This window comes from Cygnus olor, chromosome 1 (genome assembly GCF_009769625.2).
Source record: "Cygnus olor isolate bCygOlo1 chromosome 1, bCygOlo1.pri.v2, whole genome shotgun sequence".
NCBI classification, from domain to species: domain Eukaryota; kingdom Metazoa; phylum Chordata; class Aves; order Anseriformes; family Anatidae; genus Cygnus; species Cygnus olor.
In genome coordinates this window covers 154,694,430-154,711,488 of record NC_049169.1, presented here as the reverse complement: position 1 = coordinate 154,711,488, position 17,059 = coordinate 154,694,430, and the positions used below count along the sequence as shown (strand labels likewise).

General features: G+C 40.7%; 1 protein-coding gene across 4 annotated transcripts in view; it reads right to left on the bottom strand.

Moving 5' to 3' along the window:
- The window catches only part of ABCC4 (ATP binding cassette subfamily C member 4), a 150,524-nt gene that overhangs the window by 108,369 nt on the left and 25,096 nt on the right, over positions 1–17,059 (bottom strand). For all 4 annotated transcript variants that reach the window (XM_040538662.1, XM_040538672.1, XM_040538681.1 and 1 more), the window contains 6 exons: positions 15,703–15,952; positions 11,985–12,089; positions 4,920–5,009; positions 4,379–4,570; positions 2,777–2,871; positions 2,588–2,674 (listed from right to left, as the gene is read on the bottom strand). In XM_040538662.1, coding sequence (XP_040394596.1) covers positions 2,588–2,674; positions 2,777–2,871; positions 4,379–4,570; positions 4,920–5,009; positions 11,985–12,089; positions 15,703–15,952 — 819 coding nt within the window. The remainder of the gene's footprint in view (positions 1–2,587; positions 2,675–2,776; positions 2,872–4,378; positions 4,571–4,919; positions 5,010–11,984; positions 12,090–15,702; positions 15,953–17,059) is intronic.

The following is a 17,059-nucleotide window of genomic DNA, read 5'->3' as shown; positions in this document are numbered from 1 at the left end:
CTCAGCAGGAGAGAGAAATGCATTGGAAAACTAGCTTCATCTCTTCTGCCATCCACAGAACAACTTGTCTCCATTATGGATACATTTGTAAGAGACCCAGTCCCTCATTAATAATACCATGGACTATTTTCCCATCGGAGCTGTGTTACTCTCATTCTCCCTGATTTTAAAAGAATTTATCTTTTTTAAACTGTTTACTGCAGCAGCTGAACAGAACAGAGAGAAGCAGCAAACATAATGAACCAGCCCTCCACAGACCGTAGCTTCAGGGAATTGCTAGGAACATACCTATCTTTAAATGCAAGCAAATAGGCTAAGCACTTCTAAAAAAAAATAATTAAGCATTAATATAAAATTACGAAGAACAGAAAAAAAAAAAAGAGCAAGTGAACTGAACAATATCCATTTCAGATTCTCATTAAATAACCCCCTATTTCTTCCATCTTGTCCATTGTTTTACGCCTTGTGGTTTGGATTCCTGGGGGCAGTTTGTATGAAGTGGCCTCAGACATTCCTCAACGTGATGTTCTAAGAAATCATTCTTGCCCAAGCGTTCTCTTCTGCAGATTTCTAGCACTACTGAGGAAGCACTAAAGAACAAGCCCACTCTTGTTATTCAAGACAAGCTACCAAACATAAGATTCTCCCCACTAACCCAGCACCTTTTACAGCTGCCATGCAAGCCTCAGAAGACAACCTCCTTTAACACCTTGATCAGGGGAGGCATTTCAGTTTTCCTTCCCACTACTACTTCACACAGTCTGTTTACCCCACAAAATGCTTTTATTGTACTTTATCTGTATAGGTCAAGCTGATCTAGAGCTGAGGAAGAAGCAATGAAAACACACGCTGCTAGGAAGAATCCTAGCCAGTTTTCCAAGTTACAAATTCATCTCCTTATTTCTTCTCACCTCCACAGAGTTACCAGGAAAACCTACGTTATGCAAACAGAGCAATGGCCTCTAGCTCCTTTATGCTCTTGCACATACAAAAATCCAGACGTGCAGTTCTGCAGCAAGATGTAGAGTAGACTCTCAGTGTCACAGCTCACATAAAACAGAAAAAAATAGAAGAGGCAACACAGCCTCCTTTGCACTACTGTACTTTTGTGTTTCCCTGTTAGTGAATAAACCCTCAGATCTAAGGGAGAGAGAGACTGACAGCCTAGGCACGCTCACTTTCAGAGCACTGCACAGACACATTCAGATGCTGAAGCTGTCAAGTGATGCTGCACAAAAACAGAGAAGCAGCAACTAAAGCTCAGATAGCTTCAACAGGCACTAAAGGAATTTGACAAAGTATACAAACTACAGAAATAACGATGGCCACGTATCCGTTGTGGCAGGTGAAAATGAACACGCATAGAACAATGAACATAAAGCCTATACATCACAAGACTTTAACTCCATACAAGCTCCTGGAAAGAAACAGTAGCCATCTGAATGTATTAGTAAAAGAAAATGTTCATGGGGTTTCCAAGGGAACTTGAGATTTGAAACTGCCAATATCAACTGGATGCACAATTTTCAAATTTCGATTCTAAAAGCTTCCCTACTGGGGAATAAAAGAACATGCATGCAATGACGGTCAACGCAAATTCTACAACCACATCTTCAAGACCAAGTTTTTATGATTGTCTAGGGGTGGGGAGTGGGGTACAACAGTAAAAGTAAATTAATTTATGTAGTAGGAGTGTGGAATTCAATGAAGGTAAGTATGCTCCAGAAAATGCTTTCATTTAAGGTTTCAACCAAAGCCCTGTGAATTCAGTCAATGGATTTTTTAATAAATTCTAGATCATACCTTTTGATAGAGAGGAGTAGGCTATGAAGAAGCAAGGACAAAACACTGGCTGGGAATAACTGGATTATTCTTGTACTATCAATGTGCTGTAGATTAGGCAGTTTGAAAGAAGAGACGGAGAAGAGGAAATTTATTGAGAAGGGAACCTGATTTTTAATGAACACTGTCCTATTTCTTCAGAAATGGGGAAAGGTCTAATCTCTCTCTCATTTATGGTAAGCTTATGCATTCTCTTTTCCTCTATTTCTGCTCTTCACAGTCTAGTCTGCAGGCCATATTTCCCTGTTTCACTTAAGAGAAATTTCAACCAGTCAAGAACTGAAATGAAAAACCACTCAAGAATCTAAGAGAGTTCTGGCCTTTTTTTCAGCCACCTGAAGTGCTTACTACTACACAAATAAAGCTGCAGCAAACTAAGAAGTGATTGAAAATACTGCTCTACAGTGTTCTTTACTTGGTACAAATATTCATAAAACCCATTATTGATGTACGAAATATGACTTTTTTTCTTCAAGAAAACAGCACGTATTCCTTTAGGAATAATTCTAATTCTAATATCTTCAAAGCAGAGCTTTACAAGACTTTTAATAATAATAAAATAACAGTCGCAAGAAAAAAATCATACCTCTTCCAAATATATAAGAGAGAAGAAAAATAAACACAAAGTGAATCATTAAAAGTTTTGTGAAGAGAACCATCTACCCAAAAATGCTTTCTCAAGTTCTTCTATTACAAACTGAAAGATAGCAATGGCATTATAAACAAAAATAAAGCAACAACATACTTTTCAAATAAATGTCTTCCAACCTCAGCATCTACTGCACTCAGTGGATCGTCCAAAAGATAGATGTCTGCATCTTGATACACAGCTCTACAAGGTTTAAAAAAAAGTCAGCATCACAAGGTCTTAAGCTCATTTACTTCAGTCAAAGTCTGTCAACTTGTACATTTTAGGAACAACAAAAATACTAGCCTGGCCAGATTTACACGGGCCTTCTGTCCCCCGCTCAGCGTAGCTCCACGATCTCCTATGACTGTCAGGTCACCATCTGCTAGTAATTCCAAGTCCTGTGAACATAAAGAACAGGCAGCAAGCATTTTTAAATCATTTTAACCTGAAACAAACCTGGTTCAACAAAACATTTTCTTATTTAAATAGTACTGTTCAAGGTATCACCTCACATTACAATACAAGAACTCATAGGGGATGAAATATCCACAGTTAATTTACGACTTTGTACCTTCAGCAAAAGATAAATAAGAAAGTGAGAAAAATAGGTGAGATCTTAAAGTTCACTTTTTCAACAGGTTTGCCAAAGGAAAGTGCGCTACTATTCTTAGTGTTATGTTGAATATCTGGTGGTGATTCAGACCACCCTAAAATAAAAATAAGTATAGTAAAAGTAACTCATTTACTGTTATAACAAAATGAGCTTTCACAATAAAACTGAAGTAACTTCTATCAGTAGATTATTTTCCACTGGCCAATGTCCCTAAGAATTACGTTAGTTTTGTTCTCATTACACTGTATCCAAGAGAAATAACCACACCATTCATTACACAAAATTGATTAATTTATGGGGCTCGGGACTATGAGTGAGAGAACAAAATTATACAGCGTTCCATGTTATACTACTTTATTTCCTCTTCAGGAAATACAGAAGTTTTATACTGAGCTGCAAAACATATCCACAACTTCTATAAGATACATAAATTTGAAACAAAACTATGAAAGCAAATCTACCATCAACTATGAAGTTTTTTTTAAATGCAGTTTGCTGTCTGTTAAAGTCACTAAAACCTTAAGTTTAGACAACAGTCTATGACCGAATATCAGTAGAAGATATTAAAACTCTACCTACTATGTGTAAAAACCTTGCAAAAGAAATTCATCACAGTAACCATCTGCTTTTCACCTGTGTTGCTGCTGACAGGAATATTATAACATGCTGCATAAAACCTTTTTAGCTGCCAAGCAAAATGTCTGTTTCTTGACAAATCTGGCTTAATCCTCTTCTATATCTCATGTCACAAACTCCTTTACACACAGACCTTTCAAAAATATTTTTTCATAAAACTACTTGGGCTCAGCAAGTTCTCCAATACATAGCACTAAGGTTATAGCCATTAGCAATGCATAGTACATGATATACATGATTTTTTAAAAAAGCATAAAGGATATTTACAAAATGAAAGTCACAAATAGTGCTAGCTTCATCATTTGTTTTTCCACATTTTGTTAAGTCTACACATGTATCTACCATAACATCAATGAATGGGGCTAAACATAATTAGGAAATTAAATAATTGGGAATAGCTTTTTCCAAATTTGTCGGAGTTTCACATAAACTACATCCCCCTCTAGTGAAAGTTCTAGGAATTACAAGAATGTCCTTACGTGTGAATGTCAAAAATGACGCACAAATCCTATCACTTAACAGAAATATATTTCCCATTATACTAATAAAAATCCATTCTATGTATTATATCTTAAAGCACATACCACTAGACCAAAATAACACGAAGAAGACAATAAAGATTGTGAAAATAAAACACACAAAGAGAAAAAGCATACCTTTTTAAGAGCACAGACTTTTAAAACTTTTTCGTATTTTTCTTTCTCATATTCCTTGTCAAACAGTATATTACTTCTTACTGTACCAGAAAACACCCAAGGCTGCTGAGAAACATAAGCAATTCTTCCAGCAACATTTATCAAACCTTTGTCTTTAGGCAGCTCACCAAGCACAGCACTTAAGAGTGAAGACTGGAAAAGATTCAAAAATAAAAAATGTAAAGTCTGATTGCATTGAAGACACCACGGAGGCTGAGAAGTGTTTACTGGCATGATGGCCTACTTCACCTTGTCACTCAAGCTACTCTAATTGTATAAATGCACTAGTACCCTTTACATGCCGTCTTAGAAGTAAAACACACAGTACTGCGTAACTTCGAACCATCTCCTCCCCACTCACAGGTCATCTGCCTTCCTTGAATGACAGTACCTCCATGTAAAGTGTATCATTATACACAAGAAAAACTTCACATTTTCAAGTTTTTAGACACGTTTAAGAGACTCAAAATCCCCACAGAATGGAGTAAACATCAAGACTTACTTTTCCAGCTCCTACAGGACCAATCACAGCCAGCAATTCCCCTCGTCTAACAGTAAATGAAAGTTGCTGAAGTGCTGGGCTTTCTAAACTCTGTGGATTTAAGAAAAAGTCACACTTAACCGGTATTAAATACACATCAACAAAATAACTCTTTAGAAACAGAGAACAATGCACATAAATGACTCTAAATTAGCAACCCATACGACAACGATATTTTCAGACATACAGTTTGCCTCTTCAGTAATTCACACACACCTCTGAAATGCACTGATCCTTAAGCCCAAACAAGTAATTGACACAATTGTGTTCAGGGAATGAGGAACCTAAAGGCAGTAGCAGAAGCACTCCCTCCCAGCACACACCTCCCGGCTGCAGCTGGGACAGCAGCCTCAATAACAGGAGGTCTCAGCTGGCCATCTCCATGGCATTCACCAACCTGGCCCCGCAGGTCCAGCTCCACCGAGCAGTCAGGCATCTGCTGTAAGAGGGAGAGTTTTTGAAGTTCTCTCACAGCCTGGGAAAGCTAGGTCTGTGCTTGCTCTCAAGGCTGCAGCCAAAGTCAAAACAGAAAAATAACATTTGCTTTGACACAGCTTCATCTCGTGCGTCTTGGAGGCCTCTGACAAACAACACTGCAGAATATTTGTGTAAAAATACATGACCTGGAATTCTTTGTTTGGTAGTCCTTATTAATATGCCTATCCTTTATGTTACACCACTGATAAGAGTTTATTTCTCAACATATTTTGCACCTCTCCTACCAAGGTATAATTGTAAAAATCAAAGAATCATGGAATGCTCTGTGCTAGAAGGGACCTTAAAGACCATCCAGCTCCAACCCCGTGCCGTGGGCAGGGACACCTCCCACCAGACCAGGCTGCCCAAAGCCCCATCCAGCCTGGCCTTGAACAGGGATGAGGCACCCACGGCTCCTCTGGGCAGCCTGTGCCAGTGCCTCACGACCCTCACAGTGAAGAGTTTATTCCTAATATCTAGTCTAAACGTACCCTCCTTTAGTTTAAAGCCATTACTCCTGTCCTATCACTACACTCCCTGACAAAGAGTCCCCCGCCAGCTTTCTTACAGGTTCCGTTTAAGTACTGGAAGGCTGCTATAAGGTCTCCCCGGAGCCTTCCCTTCTCCAGGCTGAACAACCCCAACTCCCTCAGCCTGTCTTTGTAGGAGAGGTGCTCCAGCCCTCTGAGCATCCTCATGGCCCTCCTCTGGACTCGCTCTAATAGGTCCATGTCCTTCTTGTGCTGGGGGACCCAGAGCTGAATACAGCACTCCAGGTCTCACGAGAGCAGAGTGGGACAATCCCCTCCCTAGATCTGCTGGCCACGCTGCTTTTGATGCAGCCCAGGACACGGTTGGCTTTCTGGGCTGCAAGCACATATTGCCAACTCACGCTGAGTTTCTCATCAACCAACACCCTCAACTCCTTTTCCTCAGGGATGCTTTCAATCCACTCATCCATCACCCAGTCTGTATTTGTGTTGGGGATTGCCTCAGCCCAGGTGCAGGACCTTGCACTTGGCCTTGTTGAACCTCATGAAGTTCACACAGCCCCACCTCTCAGGCCTGTCCAGGTCCCTCTGGATGGCATCGCTTCCCTCCAGCTTATTGACCGCACCACGCAGCTTGGCGTCATTGGCAAACCTGCTGAGGGTGCACTCAATCCCTCTGTCCAGGTCACCAAAGATGTTAAACAGCACCAGCCCCCAGTACCGACTTCTGAGGAAGACCACTTGTCACAAGTCTCCACCTGGATATCAAGCCATTGCTCTCTGAGCGTGAGCATCCAGAAAATTCCTTATCCATTGAGTGGTTCATCCTTCTAATCCACGTCTCTCCAACTTAGAAACAAGGATGTCATGTGGGACAGTGTCAAATGCTTTGCACAAGTCCAGGCAGATGACATCAGTTGCTCTTCCCCTATCCATCAATGCAGTAACCCCGTCACAGAAGGCCACCAAATTTGTGAAGCACGGTTTGCCCTTAGCAAAGCCACGTTGGCTGTCACCAATCACCTCTTCATTTTCTATGTGCCTTAGCAGGGTTTCATCAGCTAGGAGCACCAAGGCTCCATGATCTTTCTGAGCACAGAGGTGAGACTGACTGGCCTGTAGTTCCCTGGGCCTCCCTTTTATCCCTTTTTGAAAATGGGGGGTTATGTTTCCCCTCTTCCAGTCAGTGGGAACTTCAATGGACTGCCACGACTTCTCAAATATGATGGACAGTGGCTTAGCAACTTCATCCACCAGTTTCCTACGGACCTGCACATGCATCTCATCAGGTCCCACGGACCTGTGCACCTTCAGGTTCCTTAGCTGGTCTTGAACCTGATCTCCTACAGTGGGTGGTTCATCATTCTTCCAGTCCCTATCTTTGCCTTCTGTAACTTAAGCGGCGTAGCTAGAGCACTTGCTGGTGAAGACTGAGGCAAAGTTGTTGTTGAATACCTCAGCCTTCTCCACATCCTGCATAACCACATCTCCCATTTCCTTCAGGAGAGGGCCAACATTTCCCCTAGTCTTCCTTTTATCAGTGACGTACCTACAGAAGCCTTTCTTCTTGCCCTTGATGTCTCTGGCCAGATTTAATTCTAACAGGGCTTTAGCTTTCTTTCATAACCTAACTGCCTGGACAATTTCTCTGTATTCCTCACTGGCTACCTGTCCTTGCTTTCACCCTCTGTTGGCTTCCTTTTTGTGTTTGACTTTGGCCAGGAGCTCCTCGTTCATCCATGCGGCCTCCTAGTGTTTCTTCCTGACTTCCTTTTTGTTGGGATGCATCGCTCTTGAGCTTGGAGGAGGTAACCCTTGAATATTACCCAGCTTTCTTGAGCCCTTCTTCCCCCCAGGACTTTATCCCACAGTACTCTACCAAGCAGATCCCTGAGGAGGCCAAAGTCTGCTCTCCTGTAGTTCAGGGTAGTGAGCTTGCTGTGCACCCTCCCAATGCCCTAAGGACCTTGAACTCCACCATTTCATGGTCACTGCAGCCAAGGCTGCCCTTGAGCTCCACATTCCCCACCAGCCCCTCCTTGTTGGATAGAATGAGGTCCAGCAGAGCACCTGCCCTCATTTGCTTCTCAATCACTTGGAGAAAGAAGTTAACATTGACACACTCCAGGAACCTTCTGGATTGCTTATGCCCTGCTGGGTTGTCCCCCCAACAGATATCGGGGTGGTTGAAGTCCTCCTCTATGAGGATCAGAGCTTATGAGAACATGGGGCTGCTCCTATCAGCCTGTACAGGATCTCACTTGTTCAGTCTTCCTGTAGCAGACCCCCACTATAATGTCACCTGTCTTTATAATGTCGCCTTCTCTTTAATCCTGACTCATAAACTCCGCCAGCTCTTCATCCACCCCCAGGTGGAGCTCCATGCAGCTGGTCATTGACACAGACAGTGGCACCCCCTCCTCATCCCCTCTACTTCTTATGAAAGGAAAGGATCCTCATGTCTTTAATAGCTATTCTAAACCACATAGCTAAGGGTCTGGTGCAGCTCCCTCTCATTAAAGCAAAAATCCCTTGTAACAGGATCTGCCCTTACATGCATCTGAGGCTGCCCTAAGCGTGCCTGACACTAAAATGCAAACAGTAAAATACTAGCATTTAAAAAAAAAGAGCTGGATATTGCTAGTATTTCTATTAAACAACCACACTAAAACCCAGCCCTAAAATTCAGCAGAAGAGCACAACAGAGAAAATCTAGTGCCCCTCCGAACTACTGGTAGGCTGCTTAAAATCTCCAGGCACCTTCTGAAGTGCAGGAGGCTGAAAAGGCTAGCACCTGTCCCTGCAAGGAAGCTGCCCTGTGACCCAGCTCTGGGACTGCCGAAAGGGGAAGCTTGCAACTAGCTGTTTCAAATGATCTGGGGGAGACATGGGTGCAGTATCCATCCAAACCTGCGACAGCTGGGCTAACAAACACGTGCCTCCTCCTCCTCAGGCCAGGAGAAATGCTCGGTGAAGCAGGAAGGTCCTCAGAGCCCAATGGCACACATCCATCACAGCTGCCACCTCTCTGTATGAAATCAGAGTCACACTGCAAGAACCCAAACTTGTGTGTGCTGTGCCACCCCGCATACCTACTGTTGTTGCTGCCGTTATCCGTCCCCACGAGGTGGCAGCAACAGGGATCTTTTCTTTTTTCTCCACCCCACCCATCAGCATTTTACTATGAATATGCTTTCCCAGCCTTGAGTGCACGCTCGGTTCAGGTATGGAACTGGAGCTAAGGTCGGGAGAACTCCACTAGCTTGTGGCAGCCAATGCATTTTTTAATGCAAGGTTTATAGGATGAAAAACTATCTTTTAATAAATTGATCTGAAAAATCGATATTACTTAGAAAAAAAGTACTTAGAAAACTAAATAAGCTTTTCCACACACCCCTCCACAGCCCCTCTTGAGACCTCTTGATGTTGTGTTTCTGTATTCACAAGAGAGCAAGGGGACTTCCACCCATGCCAAGGTTTTCGAAACAAAATATTGTAAGAGCCTATGAGTAATGTTAGAAAAAAAATCAAAGTTTTTAAATTAATACCCAATTATTATATATTAAAGCAGTACTGTAAGACGTCACAGACCCTAAAGAAAAGCAGTAATGCAAGAAAAAAGCACAGCCACATATACCTCAAGGGCATGGTATTTCTACAAAATAGCATTCCTCATATTAAAGGCAGTTTGTTCTATTTTTAGGCACTGAGACACTTAAATAAGAGCACAGACTGATGTTACAGCTAAGTTCATCTGACAGCTAATTGCCACCAAATGTCCCAGCTCCCCTGCAGGGGCCCTGTCAGCTATCCATGTCTGTCACCTCCCTTCTGCTGCTGCTTCTTCTGGCCTAACCTTGCAGATGGGTTGTTCACGGGATTTGGCTGTCAGAAAACGCTTCACACAAAAAGGGATTCATTGCTTCATCCCTGTGACCAGGTTCACCATGGGGTCACACATCACACATTAACACCAACACAAGGCAGGGAACAGAGGCAGAGCGGGAGGACCAAAAGATATAAGACTGATCCCTTCAGTGGCATCAATTCCTTAGGCGAGCTTGGGTAGACCTCACACCCTACAGCCAAATGAAACAAGTAATTCATCCCATTTAAGGGTTTCAGAGACGACATATTACACAGAAGTACTACACTGCTTAAGCTCCTCATTTAAGCGACTAAAATTACAAGGGATACATTTGGCCTCCGTTCAAATTCCTGAATTTCCAAGTTTTTCAGCTGAGCAGACAGACTGTTCTGTAAACTAAAGGCACGTTAGGAAAAACCCCGTATCGAAGAATCCCCAGTTCCATGCTGCTATCAGACTAGCCTGTGGAACTCAGATAAGACTTGCCTGAGTAAAACAAGAGTGTGACCGTGAATTAATTGGTTTTATTTATCTTTTGATAAACTGTAATACACCATGTTAAGTTGTTTTCCTAAAAGTCTATCTAATAATCCCTTTTTTATTTCCAGTGATTTTGGATTTGTGGGTTGTTGTGGAATTTTTTTTTTTTTTAAGTATCTATTTGGGCTCATAATCTTTAAAAATAAAATAAAATAAAAATATCATCCAGCTGTACGGTTGCTATACAGATATCCAAAGAGCCATGAGAAACCCAGTTACAGTAGCAGCAGGCTAAGCTGGTTATTTGACAAAGTATAGCATATTTTTATTATTCCTTTTATAACTTCCCTCTCACAGAACTCTCCATCTTTTCAGTTAGCAACTCTATAAAATTATTTTGCGTTATTGTAGAAGTATGCAAGAGAAATGTTCTGAACTGCTCTTATAGTTCTGGGAGAACTATTCTTCTCCTTTGCACATTTCAATTAAATATCAAAATGAAAATTACATTAAGTTTTCTTTTCTTTTTTTTTCAACCGAAAGGAATCTAGTTAATTCCAGTCATGCTACTCAACTTCACCTAGTATAAATAACTCATGAAAAACCCAAAGGTGTTTTACAGACATATTATGCAACCATTTCCTATAGATTGTTAACGGTGGTATAATACAGGTTTGGGGAGAAAAAGTCTGAGAAATACATTCCACCCTGCATTAGAATGCATTCACTATTAAGTATTCCACGCCACTTAATTAAAAAGTTTGTTCAACGTCTCAGAAAGAATTCATGTCACAGAGAAGCTCTGAGAAAGTAAAGCATAATAACATAGCAATTTAGTTTTGTAGCTGAGTAGTATTATAAGGTAGATCCTCACACATATTTGCACACTTTATCTTCCTTGGGACACAGCACATGTGAGGGGAAGAGGGTGTGTAAGGGGAGATATGTGAGATGTCTAATTTGCATTACATTTATATGCAAAATTCATTTTTAGAGCTTCCAGAGTTTCTTATGGAGACTGAAGCTTCCCTTGTGCAAGGATACTGGCAGCTCATAGTAGCTCCAACAATTCATCACAGATTGCTGCTTCCCATAACAATTGCATTTTTAAAAAACAGAATCAACACTTGCCTCTCTCAGAGAAAAGGATACATAATAGATTTATCACCTCCGTATTGTCCCTTTTCTAGCCATTTTGGTGGTTTTGGCATATTTTAAGAAAGAACAATTTGAAGCTGAACAATCTCAATTAAAATACACAGAGTAACAAATACTTGTAGATTCCTCCCTAAAGCTTTCCAATCTGTTACATGAAGTATAATATTGTACTGGTTCTAGACTAATGAACCAGCCAGCATTCAGTTCACAGAAAAAAAACTACACACCATACACTAAGGCCTGCTGTACTGTGCTGTCTGTCCTTAATTCCAATTTAAACATCTAAGCTGCAGTACAACGCTGTTCAATGAGATATTTTCCCATAGAAACGTACAGATTTTCATTTAGTATAAAATTCAAGAATAGCTACTTTTAAGATGCATTTGATACTGTTTTAAATCTATTCAACAGAGTTAGTTTAACATACTAAAAGGTTTCTCCTGCACAGACGACGGAATACAAAGCAAGGGCACACCATACATAGACATACTGCTTTGTAGGCTCAAAATGCCTGCAGCACCAGTATGCTCTTAACATTTAGTAGAAGTTTACCTTATCCCAATAGCAAGTCAAATCCTGCACATGAAGAATGACATTCTCATTACTACCATGCAGCTGTGGCTTGAAGTGTGAGACTTCATCAAGTATCAGGAAGTTCTGCAATAAAAGAAAAGGTCAGGGTTCTGATGTGAAACTGGGAATGAGAAAGGAAGCCAAGCACATGTTTTTGTAAGCAGCATACAAAATGTTACTGATGAAAAAATAAACACATAGATCAAGGAATTTCAAAGCAATGCAAAAACCATTCAAACAATGCACATCTAACCAGCTAACTATCCTAGGGATCACCCAGAAGTGCAGATTTCATAGCATAACAGTACTATGGAATTCTACCAGCAACCTGCTCAATAACAAAAAAATCCTGAAGCACAAAGAACTTAAAAATAAATCCTTATAAACCTTAAAATTGTTTGATTCCCCCTTCCCACAAAGAAGAGATGAAACCCTACTGCAATCTTGTCATTCCCCTGTTTTGATGATGAAGGCTTATTTCATTTTTGTTTCCCTTAAAAGAATACTGAGGGCACCATAACAGGGACACCACTGTCTCTATTAAGCATTCTTCCAGCGACAAGAAGTCACTGAAACTCTCCTCCTTTTAAAATCCAGGGTATTAACAGAAAAAAAATCCTTACTGTTCTGTTGCATTTTTCCTACTGTACTTGTAAAATATATTCCAGTTAGGGTTCGTTTCCTTCAACTTGCATTATCACAGAATGGTTTGGGCTGGAAGGGACCTTAAAGACCACCCAGCTCCAATCCCCTGCCATGGGGGGGGCACCTACCACTAGTCCAGGTTGCCCAAATGTGTGCTCTATACTACAGCCACACTTCCAGCACACTTTGCCTGATGATGCTAGATTACAAATAGCTCAAACACATTTAGAAAGGAAAGAGGCAAGTTCTAGAGAAAATTTTCATGGATAACAGTTACTACAAGTTTAAGATAAAAAGCAGAACAATTCCAACATGATTTGAATCACAGACCATGAAGACCTAAAACAGGCCTTTATCAGACAATATTTTGAGAAAAGCCGAGAGTAGTTAACAAGCACCGAACAGCCTGCAGACATGAGAGTAATGCTGAAGACTTTTGGAAGTCAGTAACTATGAGGAAACAGAACAAAGCTGACAAAGGGGACACGAACAGCACTGTAACGTGTTAGCAGGCACAAGGGACCTTGCTCAAAATTCACCTGGTATCACTTAAGAGACCTGCAAGCAGTCAAGCATTTTCATGCAGTCTCCAAACTCAATGCACATCCACATCTCCACCAAATGGCAAAGCAAGTCTGAACTCTGTGGCCAGGTGAGCATTGCTGAGCCCTGTTTTAGACAGGCAGGTGCAAACTGATGTGCGGAAGAGAGGACTCGGGAGAAGAAGGTGGTAGTCACGGAAAGAAATTCCAGGCATAGCCTATATCTCCAATGAGGCACATGGCCTTTGAAGCGTGATTTGGATTTAGATGATGGATGAAACATCAGGGAGTTATTAGCAAGGAATCGTTCTCTTGTTTCAGCTTTTACCAGGAATTTCTCTTCTAGCAGTAGTATTCGTATCAGGTATAAATTCTAGCTAGCCGTTTAATTCAAAAATGCTACAGTAACACATATGGAAGGCTTCAAATAAAAATAGTACAAATCAAGAAAAAGAATTATATGGCTAACATCAGGAATTTAACATAGCAGGGGGTGGGAACAGAAATCAACACTAGAAATAAAATTTTCAAAAGCAGTAAAATAACTTAAGCTTTAAACACTGTTCAAGTTTTCTTAAAACATTCTTCCATTTTTTTAGTATTGAATTGTCTACCATGCAGAGAAAAATAAAATTGCTAGCATCCACAGGATGCTGAGAAGCAAACATTAGCTTGAGATAGTATTGTGTCCTTGAGAAAAAAACAACTATCTTTTTTACCCAGATGAAGTTTATCCTCTTTTCACAGTCTCTACCAAAATAACCCTTTGAAAAACAACTGCTCTCACTTTGTTTCACAAGGGGACCTTGAGGCAATTGCTTCATCCTAAAATAGTGGGTGAGCTTCAAGAATAGATGCAGACATTGCTGTGTAGCTAAGGTGAGGGGAGAAGACAGCTCAGAGGAAAAAAAAATAAAAGTAAATACGATAATATTCTTCAGTTCCTGTATGTGTATGCATCAACATGGAGGAAAGGCTACTGATTCCCCTCTAATAGTGCTTCATTCTCACACAAAGCATGGTATCTCCTGCTTCCATGTCTCCATCTGAGCATATTTTAAGATCAGCACTGAAACCTCACTTGCTCTTGTTCAAGGGTTCAAAAATTCACCTTCTTAAAAAATACATTATTTTCAGTTTTGTGCAAATACACCTAGCCATCAGCTTTATACTTTTTCCCTACATTTTCTACTCTCTCTTCCTCTCTCTAATTCATAATCGTGAGTGCAGGGGAGTTGGAGCCAGCTGCTAGGAGCAAAATCTTGTGACCCGCAGGATATACTGGAAACTGAGACAGGAGAAGAAGGGAACAGACTGCCACTGCCTCTGCTCAAGAGCCCTTCTCCTGTTCCTAAGGCATCTTTTTCAGCCTTCCATCCACGTTTCTCAACCTGCACAGCTTGAATGATCTTTTGAAAGAGCACTGCCCTGGAGCTGAACACAGGCTATGTGAAAGTATTGAAAAGACAGCGTGCACCATCCAGCATCGCAAGCACTTCTCTCCCCTCCCGCAATTTAGTTGAAGCAGTAATAATACATGTTACTGCCTACATTTCACCGTGGTGGTGATTTTCACACATTAGGCTTTTCTAATTCCATTTGCATCAACTTTTACAAAATGCTTCTCTGAAGAGCAAAGGTTACCTGTTTAATGTATGTGTTACGTGTAGGCTTAGTACAATCAGAAATTTATCAACAACAACAACAAAAGATTTATTATACTCAGACACATGGAAAAGAAAACAGGACATTTTTAGATACTTTCATCGATAAATGGCATAGTGACACTCTGCAAAACCACAGGTACAGCATTTCTGCTTACTCCATTCTAGACAAGATTAACTTTTTTTCCCCCCAAAATTAAGTTCTAAAATAGTAATTCTGTATTTCAATAGCTTGATGACTTGGGACTTCTTAAGTCTTAAATTTAAAACACGTTTTGCATTTAAATGTTTCACTCTTGTAGTTTATGCTAAAGTACGAGTACATACAGCAAACATTACTGTTTTATTCAAAACACCACACTAAACACAGAAAAAAAAAAAAAAAAAAAAACACGAAGTCCTTCTGCCAAAAACAGCAGCATGTTCATCCTTACTGAGCCTTCCCTCCAGTTTTGAAAGCATCTACAGGGCAGCAGTGAGGGCTCGCACCTCCCCTCCACAGCCGACAGGGTAGTGCAGTGCACATGGAATATGAATCCTGCATCTCCCACCTGCTGTTTTTGCCATCCATATTTCCTGACTTACAACTCCCAATTCCAACATATTTGCACACACGATCCTCTTACTTCAAAAACATCTACAATGCCTCACTGCACTTACTTTTCTCCTACATTTCACCTCGCTCTAGAGCACACTTCATGGGTTTTTGCACGTTTACACAGGACCACATTCAGTTGCAAAAGAGGTTATTTCAGTAAAAATCTGAAACTCTGCAAAACTATAATAAAGCTGCATTTTCTGGATAAAACAACGTTAAAATAAGAGAACAAATACAAATAACCATACCTTGATTCGTCGTATGCTAACCACTGCCTCGGATACTCTCTCAACAGCCGCAGGGAAGAACAGAGTTACTGTCAGTCTTACTGCACCGTACAGGGACACTGCAACAAACACCCGGCTCGCAGAGATAATGTTGCCAAGTAGTACATATGCCATGAAAGTCATGAACACCGTTATTTTGCTTGCCACGAAGAAAGAGGCTAAGTTCAGTCCTCGAAGGTAGGAGCTTTTCATAACCATGGCAATCTCCTTCCTAAAAAAATGCAAAATATAAACATTCGCATCAATCCCTCTCATCACAGATGCCCTCAACAATAGGATGAGGGAGACCCCACTCTCAAGATTACACTTTTATGTCCTTTCTTCCCCTTGCACCACCCCAACTTGCATGCAAAGAACTGTACTCAAAAGTAACTGTAAAGAAAGCATAGCATATGGCAAATAATAAATGATAATTTAAAAGGCTCAGGAATTGACAAAAACAAAAATTTAAGGTATTTAATATCTTGATTGCTCCTAGGGAAAAAAAAAAAAAGTATTCTTCAGGGACAGAAAATCAAAATACTCTTTTCCTGTTTTGGTCAAACTAGCATTTTAATTCCAATTCTAACCTTTTGACTCTTTCTAGATGGTGTACAAGAGCAAAGAGGAAAAAAAACTTCTGTATAACAGCCAAGTATCCAGCAGTTCCTTATCCTTCCAATATAAAAATCCAACAGAGTTCAGTCACAAGCTCTTGCTAACATGAATACATACTCTGCAACCTGTAAAACAGGTCAACTTCCAAAACATTAGGAGTTCACCTGTGGCTCAAGCATTTACCACTACTCAGTTGCTGTTCCTCAAGCTGGATCACGGGATTTGCAGTATTTCCTTTGACCTCAGCCTAAATCCTTCCTGATTTGGACCCTGCGCCTGGCTTCCACTGCTCTGGGAGTTGTGGTTTGTAATTCAGAAAATACAGGTCTGTGAGGCCAGCTGTTCTGCCAACCATTTCCTCAGCTAACTAGTACCTGATGTATGGCACAGACACAGAAAACCCCCTGCAGCAACTGATACAGCTGCTGATGCATATGTTTTCTATTTCCACTTTAGTTATACTCCAGCTTTCCCTTCTATATGACTCAAGTCCAATCCTCAAAACATTACTGCACTATCTACAATGTGGCTGCCTTCAGGTTTAAACTTCTTATTAAAATAATAGGTTTTCTTTACCAAGAGAGCCATAACAATTTGCTCCTTCCCCACATAGTCTAATTTTACCTGAATTGACACAGAATTTTACTAAAAAAAATAAATCATATTTTCTCTTCACATATATTCTGGCAATTCTTAGGGAAAATCTTAATCACTTTGATTA